General features: G+C 51.7%; 1 protein-coding gene across 7 annotated transcripts in view; it reads left to right on the forward strand.

Annotated features, from left to right (window-relative positions):
- Positions 1 to 7156: 7156 nt before the first annotated feature.
- MGRN1 (mahogunin ring finger 1) overlaps positions 7157 to 18095 on the forward strand; it is a 65691-nt gene continuing 54752 nt past the window's right edge. For 4 of the 7 annotated variants that reach the window (XM_019012134.4, XM_019012135.4, XM_063699481.1 and 1 more), the window contains exon 1: positions 7170 to 7423. In XM_019012134.4, coding sequence (XP_018867679.2) covers positions 7336 to 7423 — 88 coding nt within the window. In that variant the 5' untranslated portion in view covers positions 7170 to 7335. Of the gene's footprint in view, positions 7424 to 18095 lie in introns of all 7 variants that reach the window. The other 3 variants (XM_004057125.5, XM_004057126.5, XM_019012133.4) reach the window with 2 other exon arrangements.

Here is an 18095-nt window from a genome sequence, read left to right on the forward strand (position 1 = left end):
AGGCCGAGATGGGCGGATCACTAGAGTCCAGGAGTTTGCGACCACTCTGGGCAACATAGTGAGACCCTCGTCTCTACAAAAAATAAAAAATAAAAAAAATTGGCCGGGCGCCGTGGCTCACGCTTGTAATCCTAGCGCTTTGGGAGGCCGAGGCGGGCAGATCCCTTGAGGTTAGGAGTTCCAGACCAGCCTGGTCAACATGGTCAAACCGTCTCTACTAAAAATACAAAAATTAGCCGGACATGGTGGCGCACGCCTGTAGTGCCAGCTACTGGGGAAGCTGAGGCAGGAGAATTGCTTGAACTCAGGAGGCGGAGGCTGCAGTGAGCCGAGATGGCGCCATTGCATTCCAGCCTAGACGACAGAGCAAGACTGTCTCAAAAAAAAAAAAAAAAAAATTCTGGAGTCCCACCTACAGATTGAGGTAGGAGGATTGCTTGAGCCTGGGAAGTCAGAGGCTGCAGTGAGCCGTGATTGTGCCTGGGGAACAGCGCAAGATCCTGTCTCCAAAAAATAAAAAATGCCCTAGGGAGGCCGGCACTGGCCCTGGGGGTAAGTTAGGGGATACTGAAGTGTTTAAACAGATCTGATCCCTTGTACACGTTGGGATCACTGTGGCTGTGGCTGTGCTGGGATCAGATGGTGGTTGAGAGCTCCGGTCTGAACTAGGCGACGTTCTTGATGTGTCTGGTTCCAGGGGAGTCTGCCCTGCCTTCGGAATTGGATGGAATGGAGGGAATTGCCTCAAGCTGCGGCTCCTACCCGGGCCCCTCAAGCCTGACCAAGGACTCTCCCATTGGGTGGTGAGAGGAGGACAGTAGGGGAACTAGTGGACTGGACCTGAAATGTCCTGGGGTGGGAGGGTAGTGTGACGGGGAAGGCTGGGGCACTGAGATAGCGGAGAGGGCTGGGGAGGGAAGGGAGTCAGGGTGCAGTGGAGTTGGTCTCTGAGGGCTGGGGCTGGGAGCCTGCCCTATAGGCAAGGGGCGGACACTGAGTCTTGGCTTTTCCCAGGCAGGCATTTGACCACGGGAAATACAGTTTAAACTTCTTTCCTGCTGTTTGGGGATCAATTAGGGGCCACAGTATTTCATAAACCCTGATGGTTCCAAGAGATGTTTGCTCTTGCTAAGAGTTGCTCCTTAACGTTTGCAAAGTTCATATGCATGAATTAATATGGGCAAAGTGCTCCATAGGGTAGGCCCACAGTAAAAACCAGCTCTGAATATGATTCCCACTATAATAATTACCACTAGGACGACAACACAGTGTGGTAGAAGGTGGGCAGTTTCGGGAGCTAGACAGACCTGGGTGTCAGGCTTGACTCTGCTGCTTAATGACTTAATGCTTAATGTTGAGCGAGTTACCAGAGCTCTGGGCTTCACTTTCTCACTGGCGGGGCTGAGTTCTGGCCTCACTGCTGTGGAAAATTAATGCCTGTAAAATGCATAGTGCAGGGCCTGGTGCTAGTTGCACGGTTCTAGTGCTCTCACCTCTTTGCCTCCATCTGGACCACTCTGGGAAGCCCTAGCCCTATTTTACAGATAAAACTGAGGCTGGAATCCAGCCTTACCCTCTGATATTCAGAACCTGTGGAGAAGAGCGGGCACCCATGGTGCATTTCTGGCACGGGAGGAGGGACACTGTCCCGGCAGGGCCCACTAAGGGCTTGCCTTGCATAGGGAGGCAGGAAGTGCCTTCACCCCTCCTTCCACCATCGTCCAGGTACCACTCAGCTGCCTGCCCAGGCTTGCCCAGCTCAGGAGGATCTCTCTCAGGCCAGCAGGCTGGCAAGAGTTGGGCAGGTGGGGCTGGCAGAGTCAAAGGTCACCCTACTGGTCTCCATGCAACCCCCTCACCCCCATCCCCTAAGCCAGCTTGTTTTTCCAGGGGCAACAGGGAATTAAAAAACAACCTTGTTTTCAGCCAGGATTAGCCTGGTTGGAGAATGAACTTTGGATTCCTTAGCAGACTGGGATGGAACCTGACAGCTGGGGCCAGCACCTAGTGGGAGGGAGAGGAGAAGGCATTTCCAGCAGTGCCCTTATGTCACCTGAGGGCCCAAGAGGTTGAAGGCTTTGCCAGACTTCACATGGCCAGTCCATGGGGGGGCCCAGGGCCCTGGCCGCCTCCTCCTCACCCCATTCTTTGATTTATTCCACAGATGTGCTTATCAGACACCCACCGGGTGCCTGGCTCTGGGAGCACCAGAATACTCCAGGATCCTGCCCACTCGGGGTTGAGAAGTCTAGACTTGAGACTCAGGCACTCAGACCAGGAAGCTACCAGTCGTCTCCAACGTCTGTCTTTGTTTCTTTTTTTTTCATTTTATTTTATTTTGAGACAGGGTCTCACTCTGTCACCCAGGCTGGAGTGCAGTGGCACAATCATGGCTCACTACAGCCTCGACCTCCCGGGCTCAAACGATCCTTCCACCTCAGCCTCCCAAGTAGCTGGGGCTACACATGTGCACCACCACGCCTGGTTAATGTTTATATTTTCTGTAGAGACAGGGTTTTGCCATGGTGCCCAGGCTGGCCTCGAACTCCTAGGCTCAAGCGATCCACCTGCCTTGGCCTCCCAAAATGCTGAGATTACAGGCGTGAGACACCGCACCTGGCCCTGTCTTTACGTTTCAGAGAGCCCAATGCTGGCTGAATGTGAGGCAAGATCTGGCCCTTGCCTTGCTCCTGAGCTCGGATTCTGTCATCTCCCTCTCACTTGATTCTAGTCCTGTGCCGTACTCAGTTCTTTCCCACTATAGAGGTTTTGTATATGCCATTACCCCTACCTAGAACCTGGAGCAGCCTACTCCCTCACACTTTGCCTGGCTGGCTATTAATTGTATTTCAAGTCCTGGCTTAGCAACCAGCCGCGGTGGCTCACGCCTATAATCTCAGCACTTTGGGAGGCCGAGGCGGGTAGATTACCTGAGGTCAGGAGTTCAAGACCAGCCTGGCCAACATAGTGAAACCCCGTCTCTACTAAAAATACAAAAATTCGCTGGGTGTACTGGCACGCGCCTGTAGTCCCAGCTACTCGGGAGGCTGAGGCAGGAGAATTGCTTGAACCCAGGGGGCGGAGGTTGCAGTGAGCTGAGATCGCTCCACTGCACTCTGTTGCTCGGGCAACAGAGTGAGACCGCGTCTCAAACAACAGCAACAACAACAGCAACAAAAAATAAATCAAGTCCTGGCTTAGCTGTCACCTCCTCAAAAAAACCCCTTCCCTGACTCCCCTGCCAATAGTGTCAATTAATTGCATCTCAATGTTTTCTGCAGAGCACCCACCACATTCTGGAATCATATACTTGTTAACCTTTCTAGTGTCTATTTCCTCACCTGCCTGCAGCCTCCATGTCTAGCTTGTCCTACCATTTGATGCCTGTTGCCCGGTTCATCACCTGTCATATAGTAGCTGCAGGTTAAATATTTGTTGAATAAATCAATGAATTGGCCAGGCATGACCGCACACGCCTGTAATCCCAGCACTTTGGGAGGCCAAGGTGGGGGGATTGCCTGAGGTCAGGAGTTAAAGACCAGCCTGGCCAACATGGTGAAACCCTCTCTCTACTGAAAACACAAAAATTAGTTGTGGGTGCCTGTAATCCCAGCTACTCGGGAGGCTGAGGAAGGAGAACCGCTTGAACCTGGGAGGCGGAAGTTAAAGCGAGCCGAGATCCCACATGATCATGCCACTGCACTCCAGGCTGGGTGACAGAGTGAGACTGTGTCTCCAAACGTAAATAAATAAATGAATCCAGGCCAGGCATGGTGGCTCACGCCTGTAATCCCAGCACTTTGGGAGGCCAAGGTGGGGGGATTGCCTGAGGTCAGGAGTTAAAGACCAGCCTGGCCAACACGGAGAAACCCCGTCTCTACTAAAAATACAAAATTAGCCGAGCGTGGTAGCACATGCCTGTAATCCCAGCTACTAGGGAGGCTGAGGCAGGAGAATCGCTTGAACCTGGGAGGCGGAGGTTGCGGTGACCCGAGATCGCACCATTGTCCTCCAGCCTGGGCGACAGAGCGAAACTCCATCTCAAAAAAAGTAAATTAATTAAATAAATAAAACAATAAAAATAAATGAATCCACTCAGATGTTGATAATGGAACTTGGACCAAATCGGGAAGGGCCTGTCTTCCAGCTGGGTGTGGGTAAGCACAGAAAAATACTGCTGAAAGGGCTTTGAGGACACCTTGAGTCCAAAGCTCTGTTGAGAAGAAGAGTTAATGAAACATCCACCTGGTGGAAATGACTGCTCTGGCCCAGGCTCCATAGGGAGGATATGCTCTTAGTGTTGTTTTTCAGTGGGAACAGCTGATGCTCAGGACTCTCCCTTCCTCCCCGCAAACGGGGAGGGCAGTCGATTGAATGCAGCGTTGATACACAAATGCATGTACATGTACGTGAGTTACGTGATTCAATGGAAAGAAATATAAAATGAAGAGAGATCACAATGGGTGGGGGGCTTCAGGCCCATCCATCTGGGGACAAGAGCCTGGCAATCTGGCACTCTGGAGCATGCCTCTGTGGAGGCAGGGACGTGCCCAGGTAAGAGCAGTGGCCTGGCTCAATTCCAGCTGTGCCACCCACCTACTGTGCAACCTCATTCGGGTACTTCATTTCTCTGAACCTCACTTTCCTGTTTTGTAAATTGGTAATAGAAATAGAATCTACATCAGATTTTTTTTTTTGAGACAGAGTCTCGCTCTGTCGCCTAGGCTGGAGTGCAGTGGCGCGATCTCCGCTCACTGCAACCTCCGTCTCCCAGGTTCAAGCAATTCTCCCATCTCAGCCTCCCGAGTAGCTGGGATTACAGGCACGTGCCACCACACCCAGCTAATTTTTATGTTTTTAGTAGAGACGGGTTTTTGCCATGTTGGCCAGGCTGGTCTCCAACTCCTGACCTTGAATGATCCGCCCACCTCGGCCTCCCAAAATGCTGGGATTCCAGGTGTGAACCATTGCACCCGGCCAGATAATTGTTTTTTAATTATTATTATTTTTGGAAACAGAGTCTCGCTCTGTCACCCATACTGGAGTGCAGTGGGGCAATCTTGGCTTGCTGTAACCTCCACCTCCCAGGTTCAAGCGATTCTCCTGCCTCAGCCTCCCCAGTAGCTGGGATTACAGGCGCGCACCACCACGCTCAGCTAATTTTTTGTATTTTTGGTAGAGACAGGGTTTCACCATATTGGCAAGGCTGGTCTTAAACCCTTGACCTCAAGTGATATGCCTGCCTCGGCCTCCCAAAGTGCTGGGATTACAGGCGTGAGCCACAGTGCCTGGCCTGTTTTTTTAATATTTTATTTTTTAAAATTTTTATCCTTTTTAGAAATAGGGTCTTACTCTATCACCCAGGCTGGAGTGCAGTGGCATGATCATGGCTCACTGCAACCTCGACCTCCCAGGCTCAAGCTATGCTCCCGCCTCCACCTCCAGAGTAGCTGTGACTACAGGGGCGTGCCATCACACCTGGCTGATTTTTACATTTTTGGTAGAGACAGGGTCATGACATGTTGCCCAGTCTGTTCTGGAACTCCTGGGTGCAGGCTATCTGCCTGCCTCGGCCTCCCAAAGTGTTAGGATTACAGGTGTGAGCCACTGCGCCCGGCCAACATCAAAGAATTAGATGAGAGAATATGTGCAGAGCCCTCAGCATGATGCCTGGCACATAATGCTTAGTAAGTGTGGATCTTGGTTGTGGGGCAGGGAGATTTAATCAGGCTCCTCCAAGACCTGGACCTGCATCATAATCACACAAGTCTCTTGGCTGCCATACTCATTTGGCTTCCCAAGTTCCCCTGACAAGAGGAAGTCTGAGGCCAGGTGCAGTGGCTCATCTGTAATCCCAACACTTTGGGAGGCCAAGGCAGGCGGATCACTTGAGGACAGGAGTTCAAGACCAGCCTGGCTAACATGGTGAAACCCTGTCTCTACTAAAAGTGCAAAAATTGGCTGGGTGTGATGGTGCATGCCTGTAATCCCAGCTACTGGGGAGGCTGAGGCATGAGAATCGCTTGAACACGGGAGGCAAAGGCTGTAGTGAGCTGAGATTGTGCCACTTCTCTCCAGACTGCGCGACAGAACAATTTAAAAAAAAAGAGTAAGACTGGATCCTGGACTGTGGTCTCTGGAAGGGTATAAGAAGCATTTCCACATAGACTGTGGTGAATTGACCATTGGAGACTCAGTCTGCCTTGCCCTCCCTAGCTGCTTTCTTGGTACAGCAGGCTTGACTTGGGAAATCACTCTGCTCAGAATCCCAGTTCCTCAACTGAAAAGTAGGTAAAAAGCGATCTATTTGCAGAGCTGTGTGTGAGTCAAAAGCCAGGGAACACCTTGCACACTGCGAGGTTTTCATTCTGAAAGCGATTCTTGCAATCTTGCCCGCAGCGCCATTTCATGCGGCTCTCTCTCCTCTGTGCCTCAGTTTCCCTGTGTGTAAAATGTGGGAGAGTCTACTGCCTTCCGTGGAGGCTGTGAAATTATGTCTTTAAACTAATTGGTCCAGACGTGGGGCCAAAGTATCGGGATTACAGGTGAGCCACTGCACCGGGCCTCAGCCTTGTCAGGGGGCCGGAGGTTGCTTAACCTCCTGGATCCCAGCTTCCTCATCTGTAAAACGGGCTGAAGCCTATACAGCCCTCAGAACCACACCTGGTTCAGAAGTCCCCAAATGGTAGTCCTCAAATTCTGGCCAAGGCCAAATTCGCTTCTTCCGTGCACACCCTGCAAGTGGGCTCCGGGTGGCAGGTGCAGCTACGCCCTCTGCCGGTCGGGGCGGGAGACAAACTCAGGGGAGTGGGGAGAACCACAGCGATTCAGGGAGCTATTTCAGAGGGGGCAAGTGGAAGGCGCTGGGGCTCCAGGAGAGTCTGTAAGCAAACAGATGAGGAAATGACCAAAGAGTTAATATGTTAGTGCAGCGCTTGGAACGCAGAGGGAAGGACCATTTGCCGTGTGGTTGGTTGGTTCCTTCCCTCTGAATTTAGGTCCATTTGGTTTGTCCCGGAGTGCTTGTCAACACGTCAGAGGGCCTGGGAACGGAGCATCCTGGGAAAGATAGTTCCCAGACGGGCTTCCCGCGCTACTTCCCGGCGCCTTCGGCGGCGAGGGGACTCCATTTCCCGACGTGCCCCGGGACCGGGAGGCGGAGGGCCGCCGTGGCGTCGGGCCCCGGGCCGAGCCGGGGGTGGGGGCTCGAGGCGCCTCCGCTGCCGTGGACGAGCGTCCGTGCGGCCTGGTCCGGGCCATGTCCGCGTGAGGACCCCGCCGCTGTCGCCGCTCCCGTTCCGGCCCTGGTCCCTCTGCCCGGCAGCGCCGCACACCATGGGCTCCATTCTCAGCCGCCGCATCGCGGGGGTGGAGGACATCGACATCCAGGCGAACTCGGCCTATCGCTACCCTCCGAAGTCCGGTGAGCGCCCGGCCCCAGGCGCGGACTACTAGGCACGCGCTGGAAAGCGGACCCGGCGGGCGCGGGGGCGGGGACTCGGGGCGGGGCGCCCTGCTCGGCCCCCTCCGGGCCTCGTTGCCACCCCGAGCCTTCGCGCGGCCCCGCGGCCCCGACTCCTAGGCGTGGCTGGGGGCCCCGGAGGAACCTGCCCGAGCCGTACCTGGCGCTGCTACTGCCCGGCTTGGGTGACCTTGGGGCAGTCCCTTCGCCCCGGGCACCTCAGCTCCGTCCTTGTAACAGGGGGGAGCTCCTGGGGGAAACCCCGAGGGCGGGGCGGGGTGCTGAGCGCGGGTACCGGCGCATCGCTTCTGCCTAGAAAGCTCTCATTGTCATCAGATTGACCTCACCGCGGGGGCCGGCTTTCGCTTTCTTTAGTGGCTTGGTGTGAAGGCCGAGCCAGTGGTTTGGGCAATTTCCCTCCCATCAGGACGGAGGCTCTTGGTGTGTGGGTTGGAGAAGTGGGGCTGGGCCCAAGGAGATGATTATAATTGATCGGGAGGGGCCAGGGTCCTTGCTGAGAGGACCCAGCCGATACTCGGGCCTCTGTATTATGGCTGAGGGACGTAAGACACCAAGGAGGAAGTGACTGCCAAGATCTCAGCTGGATGGAAGCATAGTTGGGACCAGGACCAGGTGTGGGGCTCCCACGTAGCTTTGTTCCCCGCTCTCTTTCTGCCTCTATTGATGAGTTATGTGTTGACTGGGAGCATCTAGCTCCAAGTCTCACCCTCCATCTCCTCGTGGGGTCATTTGTGGTGGAAAGGAGAGAAGGAAGAGGAGAGAGAACTTGGGCATCATGGGGACATCTGGATCGGGTCCTCAGATCCTGGCGTCTCATCTGATCTGATGTCTCAGTCTCCTGGGTGTCTCTGGACACCCACAGGTCAGATTTCTCTGAGTGTGGGCCAGGTCGACAAGGGGGGGAGGACTGCTAGACATGCCAGGGCCTGCCTGGGACCCCTTGGGGCCTGGGAACCTGCATTTTCAACCCATACCCCATGTGAGTTTTACGTCCACTCAGGTTTGAAAAACTGCTCTGCCCAGGTTTTGTAAGGTGTGACTAGGTGAGGGCCTGGGGCCACTGGGATGAAGTGAGGGGAACCAGCACAGTTTGGGGGCACTCTGAAGGGGATGGACTCAGAGCAAGGCAGAACGCACTGTTGCCTGCCTGCTGGGGAGAGCACAGCTGTATCCCAGGCCCAGCAGCGGGACAGCCTGGCCTTTGGGTGGTTCCACCCTGGGGTTTCCCTAGAGGTTTTGAGGGCTGATGGCCCCACATCAGATGGAGCAGTTTGCTGTTGTCCTCTTTCATCGCTGATATTCTTCCAGCCTGTCTCTGGCTGAGTGACCTTGGTCGAGGTTGCTTAACCCCCTGGGTCCCAGTTTCCTCATCTGTAAAACGGGCTGATGCTTATACAGCCCTCAGAACCACACCTGGCTCAGAAGTCCCCAAATGGTAGCTGCTACAATTGCTCATAAAGGAAGATAAGTGACTAGCTAATGACCGTAATCATAGTAAGCAGTGGCATGACACAGATATCAAAAAGTTGAGTGGCACTTCCTGTCACCTGGGACCTGAGCTCACTTGATGTTCGTTCTTCACTTGGGCTGGACAGAATAACATACATGTCATTTACAGCCCGCTTCGGTATCCCACTGTGGCTGAAATGTCATTGCTAATCACTCATGGCCCTCCCTCCCACTGAGCATCCATCACAGACCACTCGCGTCAGCCACTATTGGTTGGCACTGGCACCCAGGTGAAACCCATCAGCTGTCTGGGTCATGTTGCCAGTGCCAGCAGTGTTCTGGGCCCATCCAGTCCACAGGTCCTCTCCAGCTATGCTTTTTCCCTTTCTCTTCTCCATCCTTCCCTGGGACCTTGCAGATACTTGTTCTTCTCTTTGTTCATCTCTTCTGGTCCTTGCCTTTGTGCCCCACTGGTTTCCTAGACTCCCCTCCTCTCCTCTCTCCTTAACGAGAACTCCGTAAGGTCAAGGGTGGGAGGCAGGCCGGGCCTCAGCAGCATTTTGGTGTGTTTCCCCAAGGGCAGACTGGGGACCGTGGAGATGTTTGAGATGATTTTGGGGGTTGCCCCCATGGACCATTCAATCACCCGATGAGAAAGCTTTCTTTTCACATCTCTGTCAATTTTGTTGATTATGTCAAGGAGAAAGAGTCACTGGGTGGTAATATATGCATTTCTAACACCTAACACTGTCCAGTTTTCTTAATGGAACTTTCAGCATGTTCTGCAGCAGCGCTCAGCTTGAATTTAATATTTGCTTTGTTTTCACTATGTCTGTTTTACTCTTCATAGCTTTATTGAGATGTAGTTCATGTACCACACAACTCATCCATTGTAAACATGATTTGATGATTTTTAGTTAAATTATAGAATTGTGCAGTCGTCCGGCCAGGCGTGGTGGCTCACGCCTATAATCCCATCACTTTGGGAGGCCGAGGCCGGCGGATCACAAGGTCAGGAGATTGAGACCATCCTGGCTAACACAGTGAAACCCCGTCTCTACTAAAAACACAAAAAAATTTAGCCGGGCGTGATGGCGGGCGTCTATAGTCCCAGCTACGCGGGAGGCTGAGGCAGGATGAATTGCTTGAAGCTGAGAGGCGGAGGCTGCAGTGAGCCGAGATTGCGCCACTGCACTCCAGCCTGGGTGACAGAGCGAGACTCCGTCTCAAAAAAAAAGGCTGGGAGTGGTGGTTCACGCCTGTAATCCCAGCACTTTGGGAGGCTGAGGCAGGTGGATCACAAGGTCAGGAGATCAAGACCATCCTGGCTAACACTGTGAAACCCCATCTCTACCAAAAATACAAAAAATTAGCCGGGTGTGGTGGTGGGCATCTGTAGTCCCAGCTACTCAGGAGGCTGAGGCAGGAGAATGGCGTGAACCCAGGAGGCGGAGGTTGCAGTGAGCCGAGACTGCGCCACTGCACTCCAGCCTAGGTGTCAGAGTGAGACTCCGTCTCAAAAAAAAAAAAAAAAAAAAAAAAGAATTGTGGCCGGGCGCGGTGGCTCACGCCTGTAATCCCAGCACTTTGGGAGGCCGAGGCGGGCGGATCACGAGGTCAGGAGATCGAGACCAGCCTGGCTAACACGGTGAAACCCCATGTCTACTAAAAATACAAAAAATTAGCCGGGCGTGGTGGCGGGCGCTTGTAGTCCCAGCCACCCGGGAGGCTGAGGCAGGAGAATGGCGTGAACCCGGGAGGCGAAGCTTGCAGTGAGCCGAGATCACGCCATTGCACTCCAGCTGGGCGATAGAGTGTGACTCTGTCTCCAAAAAAAAAAAAAAAAAAAAAGGGGACATTGAGGCAACAACAACAACAAAAAGAATTGTGCAGTCGTCACCACAATTACAGACATTTCCCTTGTAAAAGTTTCCTTCCATCTGTTTGCAGAGTCCCTACCCCAACCCCCACCCTCAGCCCATCAGCGATCTGCTTTCTTTTTTCTTTGAGATGGAGTGTTGCTCTGTCGCCCAGGCTGCCATGCAGTGGCATGATCTCGGCTCAGTGCAACCTCAGCCTCCTGGGTTCAAGCAATTCTTCTGTTTCAGCCTCCTGACTAGCTGGGATTACAGGTGCGCACCACCATGCCCGGCTAATTTTTAAATTTTTGGTACAGATGAGGTTTCACCATATTGGCCAGTCTGGTCTCGAGCTCCTGACCTCAGGTGATCTGCCTGCCTTGGCCTCCCAAAGTGCTAGGATTACAGGTGTGAGCCACCATGCCCAGCCTTTTTTGTTTTTTTTTTTGAGACAGTCTCGCTCTGTTGCCCTGGAGTGCAGTGGTGCAATCTTGGCTTACTGCAACCTCTGTCTCCTGGTTTCAAGTGATTCTCCTGCCTCAGCCTCCCAAGTAGCTGGGATTATAGGCACTGGCCACCATGCCAGGCTAATTTTTGTATTTTTAGTAGACACGGGGTTTCACCGTGTTGGCAAGGCTGGTCTTGAACTCCTGACCTCAGGTGATCCGCCCACCTTGGCCTCCAAAGTGCTGGGATTACAGGGGTGAGCCACTGCGCCTGGCCTGCTTTCTGTTCGTATATTTGTGTGTGTGTGTGTGTGTGTGTGTGTGTGTGAAAAGTGTCTATTTGAGTCTTTTGTCCAATTTTCAAAAACTGGATTGTTTATCTTACGGAGTTGTAACAAAGAGTTCTTTATGTGTTCTGGATAGGATTCTCCTGTCAGCCATGTGATTTGCAAATATTTTCTCCCAGTCTGGCTTGTCTTTTAATTTTCTTAATGGTGTTTCTTTTGAAGAGCAAAAGTTTTGAATTTTGATGAAGTCTCATTTATTGCTTTTTAAGTGGATACTGCTTTTGGAGTTATGTTTAGGAAATCTTGGGGCCAGGCGTGGTGGCTTACACCTGTAATCCCAGCACTTTGGGAGGCCAAGGTGGGCAGATCATGAGGTAAAGAGATTGAGACCATCCTGGCCAACATGGTGAAACCCCATCTCTACTAAAAATACAAAAATTAGCTGGGCGCGGTGGCGCACACCTGTAGTCCCAGCTACTCAGGAGGCTGAGGCAGGAGAATTGTTCGAACCCGGGAGGCGGAGGTTGCAGTGAGCCAAGATTGTGCCACTGCACTCCAGCCTGGTGAAAGAGCGAGACACTGTCTCAAAAAAAAAAAAATCATACAGGCGGCTGGGTGTGGTGGTTCATGCCTGTCATCTCAGCATTTTGGGAGGCTGAGGTGGGCAGATCACCTGAGGTCAGGAGTTCGAGACCAGCGTGGCCAACAAGGTGAAACCTCGTCTCTACTAAAAATACAAAAATGAGCTGGACGCAATGACGCACGCCCGTAATCCCAGCTACTCAGGAGGCTGAGGCAGGAGAATTGCTTGAACCTGGGAGGTGGAGTTGGGTTGCAGTGAGCCAAGATCACGCCACTGCACTGCAGCCTGGGCAGAGTGAGACACCATCTCAAAAAAAAAAAAAAAAAGAAAAAAAAGCCCAGGTGCAGTGACTCACGCCTGTAATCCTAGCACTTTGGGAGACTGAGATGGGTGGATTGCCTGAGCTCAGGAGTTTGAGACCAGCCTGGGCAACATGGTGAAACTCCATGTCTCCTAAAATACAAAAAATTAGTCGGGTGTGGCGGCATGTGCCTGTAGTCCCAGCTAATTGGGAGGCCGAGGCAGAAGAATCGCTGGAACCCAGAAGGGGGCAGAGGTTGCAGTGAGCCGAGATTGTGCCACTGCACTCCAGCCTGAGCGACAGAGTGAGACGCCGTCTCAAAAAAAAAATAATAATAGAAAGAAAAAGAAATCTTTGCCTAGGTCAAGGTCACAAAGATTTTCTCCTATTTTTTTCTAGCATTTTTTTTTGTTGTTGTTGTTGTTGGTTTTTTTTGAGACGGAGTCTCCCTCTGTCACCCAGGCTGGAGTGTAGTGGCGTGATCTTAGCTCACTGCAGCCTCTGCCCGGGTTCCAGCGATTCTTCTACCTCAGCCTACTGAGTAGCTGAGATTACAGGTGCGAGCCACCACGCCCGGCTAATTTTTGGATTTTTTAGTAGAGACGGGGTTTTCACCATATTGGCCAGGCTGATCTCAAACTGACCTTGTGATCTGCCTGCCTTGGCCTCCCAGATTGCTGGGATTACAGGCGTGAGCCGCTGTGCCCGGCCTTTTCTAGAAGTTTTATAGTTCTACCTCTTACATTTAGGTCTTTGATCCATTTAGAGTTAATTCTTTTTTTTTTTTTAATTTTGAGATAGGGTCTTACTCTGTCGTTCAGGCTAGAGTATAGCGGCATGATGTCAGCTCACTCTAGCATTGACTTCCTGGCTCAGGTGATTCTCCCACCTCAGCCTCCCAAGTAGCTGGGTTTTCCCAGCTATATATGTGTACCACTATGCCCAGCAAAGTTTTTGTATTTTTTTTGTAGAGACAGGGTTTCACCATGTTGTCCAGGCTGGCCTCAAACTCCTGGACTCAAGCAATCTGCCCACCTTGGCCTTCCAGAGTGCTGGGATTACAGGTGGGAGCCGCTGTACCTGACCAAATTAATTTGTTTCACTTATGGCTTGAGATAAAGATCTAAACCCCCCTTTTTTGTGGATGGAATTCAATTATTTTAGTATCATTTGTTGTAGAGACTATCATCTTCCCATCAAATTGCCTTTGCACCTTTGTCAAAAATTAGTTGACCTAAGCCAGGCATTGTGGCTGGATAACAAAGCAAGACCATGTCTCTTAAAAATCAAAACAACAGCGACAAGAACCCCACCAGTTAACCATGAATGTGAGGGTTTATTTTGGGACTCTCCATTCTGTTCCATTGATTTATGTGTGTCCCAGAAGTTCTCAACTGGGGCATTTTTGCCCCCTCAAGGGACATTTGGCCATGTCTGGAGACATTTGTGATTGTCACAGCTGGGGGCATCTGTTGGGTAGAGGCCACAGGACAGTCCCCCACAATTAAGAATAAATGGGCCCAGAATATCCATAGTGCTTAGACTGAGAAATCCTGGTCTGTTCTTAGACCAGCAACACACTGGCTTGTTTACAGTAGTTTGATAGTAAGTTGTGAAATCAGGTAGCATAAGTTCTCCAACTTTGTTCTCTTTCAGAATTGTTTTGGTTATGCTAAGATCTTTCTATTTCCATATACATTTTATAATTAGCCTGTCAATTATTTCTACAAAAGCAGCCTGCAATTTTGATAAGTATTACATTGAATATATAGATCTATGTGGTGAGAATTGCTGTCTTTATAGTGCTGACTCTGGGAATCCATGAACATGGTATATCTCTACATTAATTTTGATATTTAGCTTCTCAGTTGTTGTTTTTTTTCAGATAACTTTACCTATTTAAGGCAAGTGATACTTACCAATCTATTAGTGATATATTGCCTTCCCAATCTAGTAGTGATAAAAAATTTCCTTTTTTTTTTTTTTTTTTTTTGAGATGGAGTCTTGCTCTTGTCACCCAGGCTGGAGGGCAATGGCGCAATCTTGACTCACTCCAACCTCTGCCTCCCAGGTTCAAGTGATTCTCTCCTGCCTCAGCCTCCTGAGTTGCTGGGACTACAGGTGCATGCTACCACACCCAGCTAATTTTTGTATTTTTAGTAGAGATGGGGTTTCACCATGTTGGCAGGGATGGTCTTGATCTATTGACCTTGTGATCTGCCTACCTCAGCCTCCGGAAGAGCTGGGATTACAGGCATGAGCCACTGTGCCCGGCTATTCTTAATAACAGTTTTGTTGAGATCTAATTCACAGCATACGAGTCACACTGAGAACATCCAGTCCAGTGGTTTTGTTTGTTTGTTTGTTTTTGAGACGGAGTGTTGCTCTGTCGCCCAGGCTGGAGTGCAGTGGCGCGATCTCTGCTCACTGCAAGTTCTGCCTCCCGGGTTCACGCCATTCTCCTGTCTCAGCCTCCTGAGTAGCTGGGACTACAGGCACCCGCCACTACATCTGGCTAATTTTTTTGTATTTTTAGTGGAGATGTGGTTTCACCGTGTTAGCCAGGATGGTCTCGATCTCCTGACCTTGTGATCCGCCCGTCTCGGCCTCCCAAAGTGCGGGGATTACAGGCATGAGCCACCGTGCCCAGACCAGTGGTTTTTGGTATACTTGTGTTGTGCAGCCATCACCACTGTCTAATTCCAGAACATCTTCATCACACCAAAAAGAAACCCAGTGCCCATGAAACAGTCACTCACGGCCAGGCGTGGTGGCTCACATTTGTAATCCCAGCACTTTGGGAGGCCAGGGCAGGCAGATTACTTGAGCTCAGAAGTTTGAGACCACCCTGGGCAACACGGCAAAACCTTGTCTCTACAAAAAATACAAAAATTATCTGGGTGTGGTGGCGTCCACCTTTAGTCCTAGCTACCTGGTGAGCTGAGGTGGGAGGACTGCTTGAGCTCAGGAGGTCGAGGCTGCAGTGAGCTATGATTGCCCCACTGTACTCCAGCCTGGGCAGCAGAGTGAGACTCTGTCTCTAAAGAATAAATTAATAAAATTTGGCCGGGTGCAGTGGCTCACGCCTGTAATCCTAGTACTTTGGGAGGCTGAGGCGGGTGGACCATTTGAGGTCAGGAGTTTGAGAGCAGCCTGGCCAGCATGGTAAAACCCCACCTCTATTAAAAATCCAAAAAATTAGCTGGACGTGGTGATGGGTGCCCGTAATCCCAGCTACTCAGGAGGCTGAGGCAGGAGAACTGCTTTAAACCAGGAAGCAGAGCTTGCAGTGAGCTGAGATCACGCCACTGCATTCCAGCCTGGCCAACAGTGCCCAGGCTCTATTTATTAAAAAATTAATAAAAATTGGCTGGGTGCCGTGGCTCACACCTGTAATCTCAGCACTTTGGGAGGCCGAGGCGGGTGGGTCACCTGAGGTCGGAGGTTTGAGACCAGACTGACCAAGATGGAGAAGCCCCATCTCTACTAAAAATACAAAATGAGCTGGGCATGGTGGTGCGTGCCTGTAATCCCAGCTACTCGGGAGGCTGAGGCAGGAGAATCACTTCAACCCAGGAGGCAGAGGTTGCAGTGAGCCGAGGTCGTGCCATTGCACTCCAGACTGGGCAACTAGAGCAAAACTCTGTCTCAAAAAATATATATATCAATAAAAAAAATTATTATTATTATTATTATTGAGACGGAGTCTCACTCTTTCTCCCAGGCCGGACTGCAGTGGCGCTATCTCGGCTCACTGCAGGCTCTGCCTTCCGGGTTCACGCCATTCTCCTCCCTCAGCCTCCCGAGTAGCTGGGACTACAGGCGCCTGCCACCGCGCCCGGCTAATTTTTTGTATTATTAGTAGAGACGGGGTTTCACCGTGTTAGCCAGGATGGTCTCCATCTCCTGACCTCGTGATAAAAATTTTTTTAGAAAGGGCTTGAGTTTCATAGTAGGATGCATTCGAAGGTAAAAGCAATCCTAACAGGCTGTGAAAATTGCAGCTGCCATTGGGGGCAACCCTGTAGGCTTGTGGTGGGAGGAGCACTAGCTTCAGAGTCCTGGGCTGATGGTAGCCTCTGCTGTGCCAGTGACTTCCTCAGTGGCCTTGGCCAGTGTTTTGCTCAATGGGGCCCCAGGTTTCCCTGGCTGAGCCCTGGGGGTCACCTCTGATTCCCTGGGCCCCTTTCAGGTCCGGCTGCCAGTCCATGTGAGTCAGCAGGGAGGGACAGGCCCTGGCCCTCGCCCAGCCCAGCTTTTGTTTTTCATTATGCCCGGAAGTTTTCTGGAAAATGTTCTGTATTTCCTGGATGACCCTGAAGTGGTGACCACTCCTGCCTGCTCACCTCCCAGACCCGGTGCCGCCTGGGTCCAACATTGCCTGGCTTTGCCCGCGCCCTTCCACTGTATCCCGTGAGGCTCTCTAGCTTTGCGCTTTCGGGTCATCTTGTCCAGTGGAGGATGGCGTGGTGTCGTCTGCACCATCCCTGCAGTGCCTGACTTGTGCTCGCTGAACAGCTGTAGAATTGCCCGGAGCTCAGCCCCTTGCTGCGCCCTAGGAGGGGCTGGAAGAGGAGCGGCCTGTGTCCCTCTGCTTGTTTGCGGAGAAGCTGACCTGGAGCAGTGTTGGGGGGTCCCTGGATCCTGAGCGAGTGTTCGGTCATTTGCCTTTCCATAGACCTGGGCGAAGAAGCGAGAGGTTTCAGGAGTGACTGAAATCAAGACCTGAGGCCGTTAGAAGAAACACCGTTTTCTCAGTCCTTTCATCCAGCTTGCTGGGGACTTGGGTCCTCTCGCATGGTCTTGGGTATGTGGCCTCAGCGGGGCCTGGCATCCCTGAGGTGGGCAGAAGGTTGCAATTGGCTCCCCAGGGCTCAGCACTGGCGCCACTGCTCACATAACTGAAGCTTTCTTCTAACAGGGCTCTCGCCCCGCGGAACAGATGCTCTCTGTGATGTCTCTGAGAGCTCAGACTCCCAGGGAGCCCTCTGGGGAATCGAAAGAAAGAAAAGATTGCTTCAGTGCTTTGCGGAAAAAGTGTGTGTGTACATATACTGCACATAGACATTAAAAATCAGAGGCTGGGGGCTGGCTGCAGGGGCTCACACCTGTAATCCCAGCACTTTGGGAGGCCGAGGCAGGCGGATCACTTGAGGTCAGGAGTTTGAGGCCAGCCTGGCCAACGTGGCAAAACCCTGTCTCTACTAAAAATCCAAAAAAAAAAATAGCCAAGTGTGGTGGTGCAGACTTGTAATCCCAGCTGCTCGGGTGGCTGAGGTGGGAGAATCTCTTGAAACCAGGAGGTGGAGTTCACAGTGAGCCAAGATTGTGCCACTGCACTCCACCCTGGGTGACAGAGTGAGACCCTGTCTCTAAATAAATTAATAAGTCAAATAAAAAATAATAAATTGAGGCTAACATATTCTTTTTTTTCTTCTTTTTTTCGAGACAGAGTCTTGCTCTGTCGCCCAGGCTGGAGTGTAGTGGCGTGATCTTAGCTCACTGCAACCTCTGCCTCCTGGGTTCGAGCAATCCTCCTTCAGCCTCTGGAGTAGCTGGGATTACAGGTGTGGGCCACCACACCCAGCTAACTTTTTTTTCTTTTTTTTTGAGACAGAGTCTCGCACTGTCATCCAGGCTGGTGTGCAGTGGCGCAATATTGGCTCACTGCAACCTCCGCCTCCCAG

Source organism: Gorilla gorilla, chromosome 18 (assembly GCF_029281585.2).
Source record: "Gorilla gorilla gorilla isolate KB3781 chromosome 18, NHGRI_mGorGor1-v2.1_pri, whole genome shotgun sequence".
Lineage (NCBI taxonomy): Eukaryota > Metazoa > Chordata > Mammalia > Primates > Hominidae > Gorilla > Gorilla gorilla.